The sequence below is a fragment of the Salvelinus namaycush genome, chromosome 16 (assembly GCF_016432855.1).
Source record: "Salvelinus namaycush isolate Seneca chromosome 16, SaNama_1.0, whole genome shotgun sequence".
NCBI classification, from domain to species: domain Eukaryota; kingdom Metazoa; phylum Chordata; class Actinopteri; order Salmoniformes; family Salmonidae; genus Salvelinus; species Salvelinus namaycush.
The window spans coordinates 11,982,376-12,002,859 of record NC_052322.1 but is presented as its reverse complement, the minus strand read 5'-3'; the positions used below and the strand labels follow the sequence as shown (position 1 = coordinate 12,002,859).

At 44.6% G+C, this 20,484-nt stretch overlaps 1 protein-coding gene across 2 annotated transcripts in view; it reads right to left on the bottom strand.

The window, feature by feature from the left end:
- Positions 1 to 3,945: 3,945 nt before the first annotated feature.
- LOC120060991 (cyclic AMP-dependent transcription factor ATF-7-like) overlaps positions 3,946 to 20,484 on the bottom strand; it is a 50,562-nt gene continuing 34,023 nt past the window's right edge. The window contains exons 3-12 of one of the 2 annotated variants that reach the window (XM_039010452.1): positions 17,813 to 17,909; positions 16,256 to 16,386; positions 15,826 to 16,002; positions 15,260 to 15,447; positions 14,874 to 14,958; positions 14,320 to 14,439; positions 10,758 to 10,901; positions 10,151 to 10,339; positions 9,845 to 9,950; positions 3,946 to 7,834 (exon numbers count right to left, since the gene is read on the bottom strand). In XM_039010452.1, coding sequence (XP_038866380.1) covers positions 7,566 to 7,834; positions 9,845 to 9,950; positions 10,151 to 10,339; positions 10,758 to 10,901; positions 14,320 to 14,439; positions 14,874 to 14,958; positions 15,260 to 15,447; positions 15,826 to 16,002; positions 16,256 to 16,386; positions 17,813 to 17,909 — 1,506 coding nt within the window. In that variant the 3' untranslated portion in view covers positions 3,946 to 7,565. The remainder of the gene's footprint in view (positions 7,835 to 9,844; positions 9,951 to 10,150; positions 10,340 to 10,757; positions 10,902 to 14,319; positions 14,440 to 14,873; positions 14,959 to 15,259; positions 15,448 to 15,825; positions 16,003 to 16,255; positions 16,387 to 17,812; positions 17,910 to 20,484) is intronic. The other variant, XM_039010453.1, reaches the window with a different exon arrangement.

Sequence of the window (20,484 nt, the reverse complement as noted above, 5' to 3'; positions counted from 1 at the left end):
AAGTTACCACCTTAGCCTGTTTTTGAGCCAGGAAAACCCCTGATATACACTCCCATTCAAAAGTTTGGATACACTTACTCATTCCAGGGTTTCTTTATTTTTACTATTTTCTACACTGTAGAATAATAGTGAAGACATCAAACTATGACATAACACATATGGAATCATGTAGTAACCAAAACCAACCAGCTACATGAGGTAGTCACCTGGAATGCATTTCAATTAACAGGTGTGCCTTGTTAAGTTAATTTGTGGAATTTCTTTCCATCTTAATGCGTTTGAGCCAATCAGTTGTTGTGACAAGGTAGGGTTGGTATACAGAAGATAGCCCTATTTGATAAAAGACCAAGTCCATAATATGGCAAGAACAGCTGAAATAAGCAAAGCGAAACGACAGTCCATCATTACTTTAAGACATGAAGGTCAGTCAATCCGGAACATTTCAAGAACTTGTGCGGTAGCAAAAACCATAAACTTTATAAGTTTTTCCCTCCCTCGACTTTTTTTCATTCAACTTTTTCACTCCGGACGCTCTAAGTAGTAGTTTCACTCTAAGTAGTAACATTAACATGATGCCTTCTAATTGCAGTCGCTGTACTCATAATATACAGGAGAACGATCGCCTTACGGCGAGGATAGCTGTGCTGCAAGCCCAGTTTCAGACGCAATCGTTAGGCAAGGGTAATTTCAGTGTAGGAAAGGATGAAACAGCGCCTGCGCCACCAGTAAGTACAGATAGTAGTATAAATCCCCTCGCAGTCCCCGCAGCCGGACGACTTTCTCATGGCTTCTGGAGGGAAATGTTGTAGGAATGCTCAACCGATGTCGCTCATTCAGCCGATAGAAACGTTCAACCGGTTCTCCCCATTAAGCAGCGAGTTGGAGTCAGAGGCCGAGCCTTCTCTGGTCTCTACTCCTCCCGTTACGGGGTCTGAGCCTCCCACCATTAGCTCTGACAAATTGAAAACCCTAGTCATTGGCGACTACATTACCCTCAGTATTAGACTTAAAAAGAATCATCCAGCGACCATACACTGTTTACCAGGGGGCAGGGATACCGACGTTAAGGCTAATCTGAAGATGGTGCTGGCTAAAGCTAAAACTGGCGAGTGTAGAGCGTATAGGGGTATTGTTATCCACGTCGGCACCAACGATTGTTAGGTTGAAACAGTCAGAGGTCACCAAGCGCAACATAGCTTCAGCGTGTAAATCAGCTAGAAAGATGTGTCGGCATCGAGTAATTGTCTCCGGCCCCTCCCAGTTACGGGGAGTGATGAGCTCTACAGCAGAGTCTCACAACTCAATCGCTGGTTGAAAACTGTTTTCTGTCCCTCCCAAAAGATAGAATTTGTAGATAATTGGTCCTCTTTCTGGGACTCACCCACAAACAGGACCAAGCCTGGCTTGTTGAGGACTGAAGGACTCCATCCTAGCTGGAGGGGTGCTCTCATCTTATCCACGAACATAGACAGGGCTCTAACTCCCCTAGCTCCACAATGAAATACGGTGCAGGCCAGGCAGCAGGCTGTTAGCCAGCCTGCCAGCTTAGTGGAGTCTGCCACTAGCACAGTCAGTGTATTCAGCTCAGCTATCCCCATTGAGACCGTGTCTGTGCCTCGACCTAGGTTGGGCAAAACTTAACATGGCGGTGTTCGCTTTAGCAATCTCACTGGACTAAAGACCTCCATTCCTGCCATTATTGAAAGAGATTGTAATACCTCACATCTCAAAATAGGGCTACTTAATGTTAGATCCTTCACTTCCAAGGCAGTTATAGTCAAGTAACTAATCACTGATCATAATCTTGATGTGATTGGCCTGACTGAAACATGGCTTAAGCCTGTGTCACGCCCTGGCCTTAGTTATCTTTGTTTTCTTTATTATTTTAGTTAGGTCAGGGTGTGACATGGGGGATGTATGTGTTTTGTATTGTCTAGGGTTTTTTGTATGTTTATGGGTGCTGTGGTTTAGTTGGTTAAAGTGTCTAGTCTAGGTGTATGTATGTCTATGGTTGCCTAGATTGGTTCTCAATTAGAGACAGCTGTCTATCGTTGTCTCTGATTAGGAACCATATTTAGGCAGCCATATTCATTAGGTAGTTCGTGGGTGATTGTTATTATTGTTTATATAGCTTCACGGTCGTTTGTTGTTTTGTATAGTTTGTCACTGTTCTTCATTTTGTCTTCGTTTATTAAATATGTGTTCATATCACGCTGCGCCTTGGTCCTCCTCTCTTTCACCATACGACGATCGTGACAGAATCACCCACCAAGATCGGACCAAGCAGCGTGATACAAGGCAGCAGCAGCGATCGCAGGACTATTGGAATTGGGAGGAAATTCTGGACGGCGGAGGACCCTGGGCACAACCTGGAGAATATCGCCGCCCTCGTGAAGAGCTGGAGGCAGCTAAAGCCGAGAGGCGGTGGTATGAGGAGGCAGCATGGAAGCGCGGCTGGAAGCCAGAGAGGCAGTCCCAAAAATTTCTTGGGGGGGGGATCTCGGGGAGTGTGGCAAAGTCAGGTAGGAAACCTGCGCCAACTCCTCGTGCTTACCGTGGAGAGCGAGAGTACGGGCAGACACCGTGTTATGCGGAAGAGCGCACGGTGTCTCCTGTACGTGTACATAGCCCGGTGCGGTACATCCCAGCTCCTCATATCGGCTGGGCATCGAGCCAGGTGCCATGAAGCCGGCTCAACGCATCTGGTCTCCAGTGCGTCTCCTCGGGCCGGCGTACATGGCACCAGCCTTACGCATGGTGTCCCCGGTTCGCCAGCACAGCCCAGTGCGGGCTATTCCACCTCGCCGCACTGGCCTGGCTATGGGGAGCATTCAACCAGGTAAGTTCGGGCAGGCTCGGTACTCAAAAGCTCCAGTACGCCTTCACGGTCCGGTCTATCCGGTGCCACCTCCTCGCCCCAGCCCATTACCACCAGTGCAAAACACCACGCACCAGGCTTCCAGTGCGTCTCCAGAGCCCTGTTCCTCCTCCACGCACTCGCCCTGTGGTGCGTGTCTCTAGCCCGGTACCACCAGTTCCGGCACCACGCACCAAGCCTCCTGTGCGTCTCCAGAGTCCTGTACGTCCTGTTGCTGCTCCCCGCACTAGCCTTGAGGCACACTTAACCAGCATGGCTACCACACCATTTTGCAGCGATATGCCATCCCATCTGGTTTGTGCTTAGTGGGATTATAATTTGTTTTTCCAACAGGACAATGACCCAAAACACACCTCCAGGCTGTGTAAGGGCTATTTGACCAATAAAGAGAGTGATGGAGTGCTGTATCAGATGACCTGGCCTCCACAATCACCTGACCCCAACCCAAATGAGATGGTTTGGGATGAGTTGGACCGCAGAGTGAAGGAAAAGCAGCCAACAAGTGCTCAGTATAAGTAAGAACTATTTCAAGACTGTTGGAAAAGCATTCCTCATGAAGCTAATTGAGAGAATGCGTGGGGTGGCTACTTTGAAGAATCTAAAATATATTTTGATTTGTTTAACACTTTTTTGGTTACTACATGATTCCATATGTGTTCATTCATAGTTGATGTCTTCACTATTATTCTACAATGTAGAAAATAGTAAAAATAAAGAAAAACCCTTGAATGAGTAAGTGTGTCCAAACTTTCGACTGGTACTGTGTGTCCCCATTTTTTACTTATCCCCGATGTTGACTGTTGGCTCTATCATTATTTTCCTCAGTAAATATCTGATGCTGTTACATGTGGCAACACTGGCATGCATGTATGTATGTATGTATGTATGGATGGTGATCACAAGATAAGATACAGCACAGATTGCACATAATTAGTTGGACAAAGATCTTTAGTACAGAGATTGATTGCTGAATTCTGCAGTGACCTATGAAGTGACCATGTAAAACAGACAGAATGAGATCTATTGTGTGAAATTGTCTGAATCAAATGATTCAGAAACAGTTGATATCCATTAGGTTCTTTTGTTTAATTAAATCCGCAGCACTGTAAGTGTTCATAGTAGTTCCACTTGGACATGCATGGAAAAGTAAATATATTCATATAGTACAGATGTACAGTACAATAAAGAACAATTTCAGAAATTATCAGTTCAATTCTGTCGGAATTAACAATTCAAATAACTAATAGCAACTTTCACAATGTCTTCCCATACGTAAAATTGTTATTTTTTCTTATATAATTATGTTACTTGTTCACAACAACGGTTAATATTTATAATAAAAAAAACATTGATTTCCATGAAACCAATGCAACAATAACTTAGTTGGTTTGTGAGTTATGGGCAGTCCAGACAGAGCAGAGTTCCAGCCATCGAATTAGAATCATGATTTTAACTCTATGGTTCCGGCGCAGTCCGGCTGATACAAACAGTTGGGTTACATTAAAAGTCTTTTAGATAGGTAAAGAAATCGATGTTCTAAAACAAATTAATTTCTATATCTCATTACAACACAAAAATATATAATAGAAGCGTTTATTATGCCAGCGTATTTGTATATAGTCCTGATGACAATAGCACGCAATAAAGAAAATATCAAAAACAAAAATGAGAAGAAACAAAGTGCCAATGACAATATCAACTAACATGAAAGCTAAATAAAGTTTTTTTTGTTTGTTTTACCATTTCATATCAACAATCGTCTATTAATAAGGGACAGCTAGCCAACTATAGCGCCAGCTCAGAGTACTACACAATGCCATACAGGGTCACCATTGGGATTGTCATTGTTGGGTAGCATCCCAAATCACACCCTATATAGTGCACTACTTTTGACCAGAGCCCTGGTTACTATTGTAGAACAAAGAAGTTCAGTCATTTGTGAGATGTGTCAAGTAGTTACTGAGTAGCAATCCTTATTGGACTAAGTACTTTCAATTGCGAATGTCCGTTGAACATGCCTTGAAGTTTAGAACCAGGCTAAATCTGGATCCGAGAAACAAGCCCATTATGTATAATATACATTATCAAGACAAAAGAAATAGCCAACTTTTGTCACTGAAAGTATTCAAATTAAACCAAAGTATATACAAACACAAACAAAAGAAAACACAAATCATGAATGATAAACCTGCATATTTAAGTGCCTTTAGACATGTCCTTGTGTTTTTTTGACTGAAACTCTAGTTACTTCTGCGGTAATATAACCTGCAAATTGTTACATACATTTTCAGATGGATTGTGGGGGAAGTTACATACAAATGCAAAACAAGATTATCCCTTGTTTAGGAGTTGTTTTTCTAAAACAAAATGTCTAAAACTTTGTTCATAAAAGGGGGATCCCTGAAGAATTGAAACTGTTCCCAGACTGCCACAGGAGTTCTGAAAGAATTTCCCTCAAGGTCCATGTCCAATTCCCATCCTTGTGAGAAGGTGAAGTTCCTCATACTCCACTAGATGGCAGCATTAGTATCACACAACAGTGAAGTGTGGTGACTGCAGTGGTGAAGTGTGGTGCCATTTTACTCCTGATTTTTGAAGGCATCTTCTATACAATCAGCATATAAAATAAATGAATCTATTGTTACTCCTTGTGAATGACTTTCAACTTCTGAGACAATTATATTTTTTCCTAAGGCAGAACCATTATATGTTTTATCATGCAACCCAATAATCTTTGAGGGGGATTTCGGAGGCACGAAAGTGATTCTTTAAGGCAAAATTGTTTTCGAACACATTGTGTGTGTGTGTGTGTGTGTGTGTGTGTTGAGCAGAGATGGAGCTGTCACTGAGTGAGTGCTGATCCATAGTATAACAGTTCTGTTACATGTTCGTTCACGTGTCAGTGCCGTTTGTAGACACACAAGCGTTACAGGGGAACACAGCTTTGTTTTGGATAGTCATTCATAAGAGCAGCAACGGTCCTGTTCATTAGGGCGCCCAACAGAAAACATTCCAGAACGTTTTGTAACGGCAAACAAAAATAAGCATTTCTTATTGGACAGGTCCAGGTAGTTCCTCATCGTTTCAGTCCATTTTGTTCCGTTTGGTGCCTAATGAACACGACCTAGAGAGACTAAAGCGCAGCACATTCCACTCCAGAAAGCAGCAAAGATGAACTACTACAGTACCACTCAGAGAAAGTGAGAAAAAAAGACAAGAGAAAGGCCAGATAGATAGCCATACAACCATTAGAAGAAAAGCTTTCTGCCAGCTAAGATTTCATAAAAGATGGTAATGGCATACGTTGAGAAACTAATACATACAAAAATTGCATGGGAAAGAGGAAATGGTTACAGAGGAGAGGGGAAGTAGTCCGGAAAAAATGTCTGTGTATAATAAGTGTATAAGTCAGTTAGAAATGACTTTTAGCTTTCTGTTTCTGTCGCACGGCTTCAGTGACAACCAAAGACACAATTTGGTTCGCTATGGCCCAAGCTGCAAATAATGTGCCGTTAACGTAAAGAAAGCTGCACAGGAACACAACTAAAATGCTAATAAAATAAAAAAAGTCACATGCTACCAAAACGGATCTTAGTGTATCAGATACTGAAACAACAAATTGCTATTTTCTGCTATACATAAAAACACACACGGTTTATAAAGCGTATCATAAAGGGCTATAAATGAGGTCCACTTTTTGTGAACGACTGACACAGATGCTCAAAATGAAACCACTTACAAAGCTACTAGGGATTCAGGAAAACAGACAAAATGTAAAATATTGGATCCGACCATCTTGACAACGAAAGTATAAAAACAACAATGCATCTTTGGATTCGGAGCGTCAATCATCTTCATGTGTGTGAATAAAACATGTCAACATGTGCAGGAGAGCAAGGCCACAATCCCTTGTTACAATGATATGGACCCCTGCAGTGCTCAGTGTTTTGGTATCTCACGTGATCAACAACAAATGTGAATCAATGCAATGTTTACGTTGAGTGTATATGTATGTCTAGTATGTGCGCGTGCATTGTGTGTGTTTGACCGTGTTACCTGTATTTGTTAATTAAAGTCTGAGTGATGAGTTTATCACGACCATTACCACCCTCAGGAAGATGCTATGCAGTCCTACAGTTCAGTGAAGTTCATAAGTGCTTGAGGGCGAGGCGAGAGGGTTGTAGGGTGATTTGGGGGGGGGTCGAGGGGTGTGGAGGCCAGCCCCTGTATGTTGTCTATGGCATAGTGAACAGAACAGGAAGCTCTTTCTCTCTTATTGTCCCAGTCCATTCCCAGAAGGCTGTTGTTGCTGAGCTCCTGCAAGGCTCCAGGCCTGAGACAAAATGGCTGACACAAAATGGCAACCACAGCAGGGGGAAAGAGGAGGAGGAGTTTGTTTCATTTTAGTAGGAAGAGATTATTTCTTCGGGTGTCCCTCCTCCTCCCATTGTCTTACGTCAGGTCGCGTCACTCCTACGCATTGCTCGGAGGCGGAACTGTCACGCCATCTGATGTAAGACAATGTTTTCTTCCTACTCTTCTGGTCACCTGAGAAGAGAGGAGTTATTTTTTAAATTTTTTATATATATATATTTTTACTATCTCCTCCACTCTCCTCCTGCCCGTGTGGGGTGGTGTCTGGTGGTGAGTGCCGCAGAGTCCCGGGCCGTGATGTGTGATACGCTCATCATCTGGCAGAGTGGTGCGACTGTGTGGCCATGATGACGTGGGAGGAGGGACCATCCCTCCCGTCTCTCCCTCCATCCCTTTCTCCTCTCCTCTGCTGGTGTTGACCCATCCCAGCTAGTACGGACATGGCCATGGCCTCGGCAGCCGCCCGGGCGCCCATGCCGTTGGGGCCCGAGGAAGGAGAGGGGCTGGGCAGGGAGCTGTGTTGGATGACAGGGGCTGGGGAGCCGGTGGGCTCCGACATGTCTCTCATAGGACTATCCTCTCCTGTAAAACAAAGACACAAGAACAACGTGTTACAGGGATGGGCTTACCAGAGTGACTCTTCAGAGATGGGCAACTTTGGTGGAGGCCACAAAAAAAAAAAAAAAAAAAAACATTTGCGTACCCACATCCATACCCATAGCCGGCCCTAGCCTTTTGGGGGCCCTAAGCGAAATAATTTTGGGTTTGCTGCAATTCTACACATTTTGCCATTCGGCAGAGGAAACCTAGCAATTTTCTAACACATTTTATGCAATTGTAATGGGGCGGAGAGAAAAATGTGCAGTTTAAGAGCTAATTTCTTGAAATACTATAGATTTTAACACAGGGTGGATTGAAATGTTTGCTGTTTTTAATATGATATCGGAGTGAGTGAATAACAAAATCAATGGGGGCCCCACAGTCGGTAATTCGACCATGATTACTAAAAGTTTAGATAGATTGGTAAGTCTAGTGGCCAGCTAACACATTTTATGGGCTACTTGAGTGACTGACAAAATAAGAGAAAAACTTCTGATGCACTACCAAATTTTGAAACTCCACCTTGTGTATTCTACTATTCTAGAGTAAATTGAGACCCCAAATGAGTTCCCCCCCGAAAAAGAGAGAATTGATCCGCGGGCCACCAGTTGCCCATCCCTGCTCTACAGGGTAGAAGGAACCGAGCTACCAGAAACCACAGCTATTTCAACCACTATCCCCTATACATTAAGAGCTTTAGTATACAGTGCATTCAGACTCCTTCCGTTTTCCCACATTTTGTTGTTACAGCCTCTAAAATGGATCAAATACATTTGTTTCCTCATTAATCTACACACACAATACCCCATAATGACAAAGCAAAAACAGGTTTTTAGATAATTTTTTATTTACATAAGTATTCACGACCCTTTGCCATGAGACTCGAAATTGAGCTCAGGTGTATCCTGCTTCCAATGATCATCCCTGAGATGTTTCTACAACTTGATTGGAGTCCACCTGTGGTAAATTCAATTGATTTGACATGATTTGGAAAGGCACACACCTGTCTATATAAGGTCCCACAGTTGACAATTCCCACAGTTGAATTGTCTGTAGAGCTCCAAGACAGGATTGTGTCGAGGCACAGATCTGGGGAAGGGTACTAAAAAATTGCTGCAACATTGAAGGTCCCCAAGAACTCAGTGGCCTCCGTCATTCTTAAATGGAAGAAGTCTGGAACCACCAAGACTCTTCCTAGAGCTGGCCACCGGCCAAACTGAGCAATCGGGGAAGAAGGGCCTTGGTCAAGGAGGTGACCAAGAACCCGATATTCACTCTGACAGAGCTCCAGAGTTCCTCTGCAGAGATGGGAGAACATTCCAGAAGGACAACCATCTCTGCAGCACTCCACCAAACAGACTTTTATGGTAGAGTGGCCAGACGAAAGCCACTCCTCAGTAAAATACACATGACAGCCCGCTTGGAGTTTGCCAAAAGGCACCTAAAGGACTTTCAGACCATGAGAAACAATATTCTCTGGTCTGATGAAACCAAGATTTAACTCTTTGGCCTGAATACCAAGCGTCACGTCTGGAGGAAATCTGGCACCATCCCTACGATGAAGCATGGTGGTGGCAGCATCATGCTGTGGGGATGTTTTTCAGTGGCAGGGACTGGGCGACTAGTCAGGATCAAGGGAAAGATGAACGGAGCAAAGTATAGAGAGATCCTTGATGAAAACCTGCTCCAGAGCACTCAGGACCTCAGACTGGGGAGAAGGTTAACCTTCCAACAGGACAACAACCCTAAGCACACAGCCCAGACAACGCAAGAGGGTCTTCGGGACAAGTCTCTGAATGTCCTTGAGTGGCCCAGCCAGAGTCCAGGCTTGAACCGGATCAAACATCTCTTGAGAGACCTGAAAATAGCTGTGCAACGACGCTCCCCATCCAACAGAATAGTTATAGACAAGAACAACATAAGATAATATTACAAAAGTACATATTAGAGTTTTCCATGAGTTTTCTAGATGCTGCTAGCTAGCAGGCTCACCCATGTAGGCAATCTTCTTCTGTAGATTGGTGACAGGGCAGTCCTTGTGAGCCAGCAGTAGCTGTTTGAGATGAGCCACCTCATTCCTCAGGAGAGACACTTCATTCTGAAGAAACACAGTAACACAATGAGTCAATGCTGTTGTATAACACAATGAGTCAATACTCTGTCTCTACCCAGTACAGCCAGAAGAGGACCGAATATCTTCTATTTTCAAACTGGTTGAAATGTTTCAATGAGTAAGTGGTTCGGAGAAAAGGAGATGAGACCGAAGTACAGTGCGGCTTTGAAAACCATCACACACACCGCCAGCGAGACGTTCATGGAGACGAGCTCCTCTGCCTTCTTCTCCAGGGAGTTGACCCAGACTTTTCGTTTCTGTCGGCAGCGCGAGGCGGCCGCCCGGTTCCTCTCTAGGAAACGCTGTCGTCGGTCGTCCGGGTCGTCCTCCGCCGCACGCCGCCGCCGACCACCAGTAGGCTGAGCCGGAGACACCTGGAGGGAAAGGGGGAGAGGGCGTGGTGGAAATGGAGAGAGAGTGAGGTCGGAGAGAGTGAGGGTTTGAGTCAGATTGTCAACACCTAAAACAAGACTGATACAAAATTGTCTTTCAGTGCCTAAATTATAATGCCCCTGCCCTTCTACTGATGTCAACGAACGACAGGTCATGAAGATTCAAGTCAAGAGGATTTTGATAATATTCTACTGCCACCAGGGTTGGGGTCAAATCCATTTCAATTCCAGTCAATTCAGGAAGTACACTGAAATGTCAATTTACTTTCTGAATGGATTGACCCCAACCCTGATTGCCAGAGAGTAAAGCCTCCATATGTATTCTTTACAATGAACATGCATGTGCGTGCGTGAGTGCTTGAGGGAGTAAGAGTGTGTCCATGTCTCCACGTCGTCCTACCTGTGGCTGTGCTGGGGAGGGTGCGTCGGGGTGCTGCACCAGTAACTGGCTCTGTTCCATCCTCTGGGGGTGCATGGGGCTGCCGGCCATACCTCCCATACCATGACCTCCTGAACTCTGCTGGGCCAGCGCTGCCTTCAGCCTCTACAGGAGACAGGACAACCAGGACCATTTTAACATTAAAACACACATGGACAAAATACACATACACACACACACACAAAAAACACAAACACGTGTTCCTTTATGTTATCACAATTGCTTCTGGACTATGCCATCTCAGTCACGTGACGAACAAACAGAGATAGAAGGAGGGACGGAAGGCTAAAGGGCAACGAAGGGAGATAGATACATAGATACAGTTGTAGTCGGAAGTTTACATACACTTAGGTTACATAAACTGTCATTAAAACTCGTTTTCAACCACTAACTGACTTCGGCAACTCATTTATCCAACAATTGTTTACAGACAGATTATTTCACTTATAATTCATTGTATCCCAATTCCAGTGGGTCAGAAGTTCACATACACTAAGTTGACTGTGCCTTTAAAAAGCTTGGAAATTTCCAGAAAAGGATGTTATGGCTTTAGAAGCTTCTGATAGGCTAATTGACATCATTTGAGTCAATTGGAGGTGTACCTGTGGATGTATTTCAAGGCCTACCTTCAAACTCAGTGCCTCTTTGCTTGACATCATGGGAAAATCAAAAGAAATCAGCCAAGACCTCAGAAAAATAATTGTAGACATCCACAAGTCTGGTCCATCCTTGGGAGCAATTCCCAAGTATCTATATCCACAGTAAAACGAGTCCTATATCGACATAACCTGAAAGGCCGCTCAGCAAGGAAGAAGCCACTGCTCCAAAACCGCCATAAAAAAGCCAGACTACAGTTTGCAACTGCACATGGGGACAAAGATCGTACTTTTTGGAGAAATGTCCTCTGGTCTGATGAAACAAAAATAGAACTGTTTGGCCAAAATGACCATCGTTATGTTTGGAGGAAAAAGGGGGAGGCTTGCAAGCCGAAGAACACCATCCCAACCGTGAAGCACGGGGGTGGCAGCATCATGTTGTGGGGGTGCTATGCTGCAGGAGGGACTGGTGCACTTCACAAAATAGATGGCATCATGAGGTAGGAAAATTATGTGGATATATTGAAGCAACATCTCAAGACATCAGTCAAGAAGTAAAAGCTTGGTCGCAAATGGGTCTTCCAAATGGACAATGACCCCAAGCATACTTCCAAAGTTGTGGCAAAATGACTTAAGGACAACAAAGTCAAGGTATTGGAGTGGCCATCACAAAGCCCTGACCTCAATCCTATATAACATTTGTAGGCAGAACTGAAAAAGCATGTGCGAGCAAGGAGGCATACAAACCTGACTCAGTTACACCAGCTCTGTCAGGAGGAATGGGCCAAAATTCACCCAACTTATTGTGGAAGGATACCCAAAACAATTGACCCAAGTTAAACAATTTAAAGGCAATGCTACCAAATACTAATTGAGTGCATGTAAACTTCTGACCCACTGGGAATGTGATGAAAGAAATAAAAGCTGAAATAAATCAATCATTCTCTCTACTATTATTCTGGCATTTCACATTCTTAAAATAAAGTGGTGAACTGACCTAAGACAGTGAATTTTTACTAGGATTAAATGTCGGTAATTGTGAAAAACTGAGTTTAAATGTATTTGGCTAAGGTGTATGTAAACTTATGACTTCAACTGTACATACATAGAGAAAGGAGAAAAGGGGGAAGGGGGGGAGAACCAGAGAGCGAGAAGGTGAGTGAGAAAGAGCAAGAGAGCGCCAGAAATAGAGATAGATCTCACCATTTTGGTTTCCGAGTGTGTGGTGCACCCAAAGGGGGAGACCAATGAGGACAGAGAGCCTACAGGTCTATAGGTCAATTTGCATAACTGAGTGGAATTAAATTGGCATGTGTGTATTTTCATTAGTTTGTCATGCATCTTAATTATCACACGGGCAGGGCACCGCGCGCATTAAAAAGCCTAGTTTGAGCGGAATATCACCTGTCAGACACCGAGAGCTGCAGGGCCCGGTTGGATAAAACATCTTAAATAAATATTACTCATCTTTTCCATTACAGTTTACTTAACTTGAAGTCAGTCGCAAACATTTTAAGGCGAATTTCCCCCTTAAATTAAGTGAAAATGTTCTAATTGAGGGCCCGGTTGCATAAAACATCTTAAGTGATTCCCTTAAGGAATACTTTTCTCTTACCTAAGGGAATTGTTTAAGGGCGTGGCATAGAGCCCCACTAATATTTCCTTAGGTAAGGGCAAACAACAATGCTTAATCCCCATCAGGAGAAATGTATATTTTTGGGTGTAGTTACCCTTTTATTCAAGTGTGCACCTAGCAAGAGGATGTTGTTTAGCGGTGTTTTGTAGGGCACTTTGCAACTCCCTTATGTGTTTTTGGTTTGCAAAACAAATATCTGCTGGATTGATGAAAATAATCATGACATGATTCTGTCAGGTAAGCATAGGCAAATTTTTAGTTAGCATTTCATTGAGACGGCTTTTGAGAAACATTTCCATCTACACACAGACATTCCCATTGCCTCTTCAGAAAGTTGCAGGAAATACGTATCACTGATGCATTCTGTTCATGTCTTATGATAAACTTGGGCAAATTAATAATTGTTCAATACATTTAGTTGATTCCCTACTAAAGGTAAATACATTTTAGAATATTGTTGAAATCCGTTTTAATACCTGGATTACGTGAGGGACCTAATTATGATATTTGGACCAGAATGCGGCTACCTATACTACCTGTTGGTCCTGTAGTGATGATTCACCATCTTCATCTAATCTTTTCATAATTTATCTGCAGATAATCGCCAAAAAGTAGCCTATGCAAATTAGGGAGTCAAATGAACGGCTCTCTCATCTATGCGATTCGGTAGGCTGACGAGACGAGTCACTCACTTTACCGTCACTGTCTGGCAAGCCCCAAAATCCTAGGAAAGGAAGCCTAGGAAATATGAATGTACCAGAAAACAATAATTAGGATTTTGACTCATCGTTACCACTTACATTACATGGGAGGTGCAAATTCACGAGCACCATGCTCTCTCCCTCCTCCGTGCAAAGAAATTTGACTGCAAACAACCATTGCGCACACAAATTGTACCGGTGAGGCGGGACAGACAGACTGCGTTTCCCTGTCATCGCTCGCTTTGTGACTGACAGGTACCTATCCTATCAATAGATCACTAGAAGATGCGTATGGTTCATTCTTGAAGTGGAAAATGTGTCTGAAGCCGCAGCCGGCGCTAATGGAAAACCCTGCTTGCTATTGTTTCAATAGTTTCAAAAATGTCTGTTGTTTGTATGAACGCATAGTATTTTCTGTTGGTCACATCATTTTTACTGTTTGGAACAAATATAAGCGAATTAAGCGGTTAATGAGGGTCAGTTAGATGGCAGCAAAATGTACAGGAATGTGCATCCCTAATAGAGAAAGATAGAAAGACACAGAGAGACAGAGACACACACAGAGAGAGACAGATGCATCTGTTCCTAACCATCTTGGCCTCCGAGTGTGTGGTGTACCCCGAGGGGGAGTTGGAGCCGCTGCTGCCACCTCCCAGAGGAGGACCAGGGATGCCGGGAATGTTGGGCACCATGTGCATGGGCCGGGCCAGCTAGAGACAGGATGCACACACACACACATTTTAACAACCAAGGTTGGGGCTCATGCTGGCAAAGTGAGACACTACTCATTGTCAGTGTTTCAAAGTGACTCATGTATTCTTCCATGTGAATTAATACTCATTATAGACAACTAGTGCAAGCGTACAATTTAATTATTATATGATCAAACCTGACTGATATGTTATTACTCTGTTAGTAATGTAATAATAATTCTAATAAATGCCAGTCATCTGTGCAAACATTTTACATACGGGCATTCCGAGAATCGAACGCACTATACTGGCGTTGCAAGCGTCATGCTCTACCAACTGAGCTACGGGGGACCAGCTTCCAGGTAATGGTCAGCTTCCACTTGAATCAGAACTGGCAACAACCGCCGGTCCCAAGCCAGAGAAGGACAGAGCGATGAAGGCAGGTTACTTACAGATATGACAGAGGGTATCTGCATGGGTCCAGGGAGGAGCCCGTTGGGAAGGTGCATCATCATGGGGTAGTGGCCTGTGGGAGAGCTAGAAGAGAGAGGTAGAGGGTTACTGGTGGGGGGGAAATCAATTTGGAAATCTTCATCTTGCCCTCTGATAGGCTAGGTGGAATTTACACCATATAGGATACACTTATCCAATCCTTTCAGTTCTACAGAAATGGCCTAGGGGGTAGGGATTGTAAAAAAGGGTTGAAGTGGGATTCGGTATATAACAGCCATCTTTAACTGGATCTCCAGGCCCCACGGAGGACTAGCTTGGTTCCAGAACTGCTTATGCCATCTTCAGATCTGGAACCAGGTTTGTGGCGAGAGGACCAGTCACTCACCCCAATACGGTGCGGTTGGATGGTGGGGTGGGTGTGATGACAGAGGTGGGTGAAGGCATGGTGGGCTGCAGGGCGTCGAAGCCCAGGTGGAGAGGCAGAGAGCCTGGTCTGGGCCGCACCGGGAGGGCGCCTGGCCTCACGATTGTGGGGGTGGGGGCCGAACTCAGCGCTGGCCTCAGGGGAGTGTCCTGAGGAGAAGACAGGAAAGATGCTGAGTTCAACACCGGGTGATGCGTATAAAGTCCGCATGAGGTCAATAATGACTCGTTTCCAATGCATTCTGGATTGTTCCTTGATAGCACATAGACATAGTAAAGGAGGAGTACAGCAGGCATGTTGTTCCTCTATCCTGTCATCCATTCGATCCCCATTAACAAACCACAGTGCCCATCCTGGTCTCTCATACATATTTACTACCTGTTCCTCTGGCCCTCCCCTGTCCCCTACCTTTGGGTGTGGCTGAAGGAACGTGACTGGCATGCCAACCCAGAACTCTAATCCTAACCAATTAGGTCATTCAACATGGGTTTGCTGGTCAGTCATGTCCCCTTAGTTTTGACCCCTACCTTTCCTCTTCTCACCATGGTGTCCCTGCTACTGTCTGACATGCTGGAAAAGGAATCTGGACTTCCTGGTGGGGAGGAGTCAACCTCAACAGGCGTCTCCTCCTTCACCTTCACGGCTTCCGCTGAAGGCGTCTGCAGGCTCATGTCCAGGGCCACCTCCCTGTTCGGGGCAGGGAGCTGGAGGAGAGGGGGGGAGAGAGGGAGGGAGAGGGAGACTGTGAGACACTACAAAGCACAGGAGAGATAGCCCTTCAGAAGATCCAGGACTCCAATCCCATTCCACCCCATTGCTCATGTGACTGACTGGGTTCCGATCCTGGTCTTCTGCGCGCAACAATACCATTAGTCCACTGACCTAAAGCCTAGAGCTTACGCAAGTCTTCAGGTCTCAGATAGAGTAACTCATTAGGCAAACGTGGGTTCTACTCACAGGGTTCTTGGCCCGCTTGTCGTCATCCTCCTGGGCCTTCCTGAACTCCTCAGCGAAGGAGCTAGCCAGCTCGTTGAACAGCCCCACCTCCTCGCAGTTCTTCAGGAAGCGAGTGGGAGTAGGGGTCTGGTCTGGAACAGGAGGAAGAGAAACACAGAGAAACGTCTATTTTAGAAAATCTCTCACCTTTTTTCCCCCATACTTACCGTGCAAAAAAAACAGCCAATGGATGTTTTATTCTGAAAGAGATTTAAAGCTAGAATCCTTAGTTGCTACATACATTTTTGGACCTATAAATTAATTATATATATACACCCATTGATTATTGAATAATATAACTTAGAAACGGCTCATGAGTTTATATCAACTGCCATAACCCATCAGAACCCAAAATATAAACTTGAGGGCATTCGAATTAATCTGGCCCGGGTTACCCCAGTGGAAGGAGTTTGCACTGGGTGAAAAGTGACTGCATTCGTTTTGGAACCGGGCTGCCTCCAGGGCATGAGGATTCTGTGTTTTCACATGCAAAAGTGATTGTTTTGTTTTTAACTCTATCTGCCTTCCCAATGAAAACAAGTTTGAACATTTGAACATACATTTTATAGTCTCAAAAACCCGACCCTAGGCAAGTGTCTAGGTTTTGGTTTCAATTATGGACTCTTTTGGCATAGAAGAACGACATCTCTGCCTACATCACTACTTTATCTGCTTGATTACAATATCCGCTTGAATAAAATTGTAGCTAGCAAGATGGAGATCACAGGCTTGACACCTAGTTTGCATCAACGACCACTACAAAGGTTATGCCTGCAAACTTGGGTTTTGAATTGCGGAGGTCTGGCATGTCTGCCTCGTGATTCGTTGGGAGAGTCCCCAGAATGTGTTTTTTCCCCTTTATCGCCGTAGGCAGTGACGTAGTTTGTCTATGCCAATAGAGTCCATCAGTGTTGCCTAGGGTTGGGTTTTCGAGACAATATCTTTTTAGGTTGTATGTTTCTGGACGTTGCACCACGCTGCCTTGTTGACAGCCTGACAGTGCGGGGCAGATTTGAGAAGGGCGCTCCTCCCTCACCACCTTTGACCTTTCACATCGCGGACCATACACCGGTGCACCACGGCTCAGGGTAACAGAACTCCCTCCTTGTTTTACTCCAATGTTTGTAAACAATAGTTAAAACTATCATTTGGATATCATGGAAGGTCATTTATTGCATCCCTAGCTCTATGAATTTGAGAAAGGCTACATTTCTCCAGGCCCTTCCCTCAGCTTTTTCCCCCCAAAACAAAGGCAGGGTGACACTGTTATTCTTCAACTAAGGATTGTAGCTTTAAAGATAATCAAAATAATCCAATAATCAACTAAAGGTCTTCAGGGAAATAAAACTAGACAGGTGGTGACAGAGATGCTATTTCTGACTGAAATGTTTTGGTGAGCACAACAAGTGACATTTTGGGGTACTCAACAACTGACAAGAGTACCAAAGTAAAGAGGCGACAGTGCAAACAGTAGAGTAATAAAGTTGAATAGACCAGACTCACTAGGAGAACCAGTACCTTGGATAATGACAGAGTCAGTCCTGGCAGGGGCAAACTTCAGACTCATCTCATGTTTGTGTTTGTGTACAGCCAGGTGGTCCTCGTTGGTAAACCTCTGAAGAGAGGGAGGGAGAGAGAGTTTATGAAGCTGATTAAACGCACACACGCACACACACACACACACACACACACACACACACACACACACACACACACACACACACACACACACACACACACACACAACTAGAGGTCTCCTCGGATCCCGAAATGAGATCCGAACCGGATCCAAGAAATTCCCCCCCGACCCCGACAGGATCCGGTAATTTTCTTTGAAAATCAATATTCGATCCGATTCAGATCCGAGGTGGACCAGGTGTGACTCGAAACATGTCAGAGTTGAGAGAGAACCTAATCCAAATTGGATCGGGTCTGCATTCAATCCAAATTGTTTCAAAACATTTCTTTTTAATTTAGCTTTTACATACGGAGACCAGCAAATAATTCACTTTAGTCTGTAACCTACTGTAATATTCTGTATTCTTATACTGTTCAACATTAAAATCTAGTCTATTTAACTGTTTTGATAATAATTGATTTAGACTAAAAGGTAGGCTATAGCCTGTTTGACCAGCAAGCTTAAAATTAAAAATAAATGTTAAATAGTCTACGGAAGGATGGAGTCTGCTGCATTCATTTGCAACAATTGGGATTTAAAGCGAACATGTAGACCTACCGTCCGGAGAGTTAATAGAAATGGAATCATTGAAGAGAGAAGTCCTGATACTTCTTATACCATGCCTTACACAATGAATCAAAATCAGGAGACTTTCAACATAATGCAACAATATTTTGTACAATATCAGTTTACTGTACAAACACAACATGAGCAGATTAACTTGGTCAACGATGTTGTTTATTAAAGACGATCAGAAAGAATGTGTCGGTAACTCTGCATTAAAATATATAACTTATTTATTTTGAACGAAAGCCACGAAACTTGCGTACGAGTGAGTCCCAGCTTTATGCCTACAAATAGCCTATCACTCGAGTCATTCAACATTACTTACTTATACACTGCTCAAAAAAATAAAGGGAACACTTAAACAACACAATGTAACTCCAAGTCAATCACACTTCTGTGAAATCAAACTGTATACTTAGGAGGCAGCACTGATTGACAATAAATTTCACATGCTGTTGTGCAAATGGAATAGACAAAAGGTGGAAATTATAGGCAATTAGCAAGACACCCCCAATAAAGGAGTGATTCTGCAGGTGGTGACCACAGACCACTTCTCAGTTCCTATGCTTCCTGGCTGATGTTTTGGTCACTTTTGAATGCTGGCGGTGCTCTCACTCTAGTGGTAGCATGAGACGGAGTCTACAACCCACACAAGTGGCTCAGGTAGTGCAGCTCATCCAGGATGGCACATCAATGCGAGCTGTGGCAAGAAGGTTTGCTGTGTCTGTCAGCGTAGTGTCCAGAGCATGGAGGCGCTACCAGGAGACAGGCCAGTACATCAGGAGACGTGGAGGAGGCCGTAGGAGGCCAACAACCCAGCAGCAGGACCGCTACCTCCGCCTTTGTGCAAGGAGGAGCACTGCCAGAGCCCTGCAAAATGACCTCCAGCAGGCCTCAAATGTGCATGTGTCTGCTCAAACAGTCAGAAACAGACTCCATGAGGGTGGTATGAGGGCCCGACGTCCACAGGTGGGGGTTGTGCTTACAGCCCAACACCGTGCAGGACGTTTGGCATTTGCCAGAGAACACCAAGATTGGCAAATTCGCCACTGGCGCCCTGTGCTCTTCACAGATGAAAGCAGGTTCACACTGAGCACATGTGACAGACGTGACAGAGTCTGGAGACGCTGTGGAGAACGTTCTGCTGCCTGCAACATCCTCCAGCATGACCGGTTTGGCGGTGGGTCAGTCATGGTGTGGGGTGGCATTTCTTTGTGGGGCCGCACAGCCCTCCATGTGCTCACCAGAGGTAGCCTGACTGCCATTAGGTACCGAGATGAGATCCTCAGACCCCTTGTGAGACCATATGCTGACACATGCACATTTGTGGCCTGCTGGAGGTCATTTTGCAGGGCTCTGGCAGTGCTCCTCCTTGCACAAAGGCGGGGGTAGCGGTCCTGCTGCTGGGTTGTTGCCCTCCTACGGCCTCCTCCACGTCTCCTGATGTACTGGCCTGTCTCCTGGTAGCGCCTCCATGCTCTGGACACTACGCTGACAGACACAGCAAACCTTCTTGCCACAGCTCGCATTGATGTGCCATCCTGGATGAGCTGCACTACCTGAGCCACTTGTGTGGGTTGTAGACTCCGTCTCATGCTACCACTCGAGTGAGAGCACCGCCAGCATTCAAAAGTGACCAAAACATCAGCCAGGAAGCATAGGAACTGAGAAGTGGTCTGTGGTCACCACCTGCAGAATCACTCCTTTATTGGGGGTGTCTTGCTAATTGCCTATAATTTCCACCTTTTGTCTATTCCATTTGCACAACAGCATGTGAAATTTGTTGTCAATCAGTGCTGCTTCCTAAGTGGACAGTTTGATTTCACAGAAGTGTGATTGACTTGGAGTTACATTGTGTTGTTTAAGTGTTCCCTTTATTTTTTTGAGCAGTGTATTTGTTTTAACTTCTTGTGAATAGGGGGGCGCTGTTTTCACTTTGGAAAAA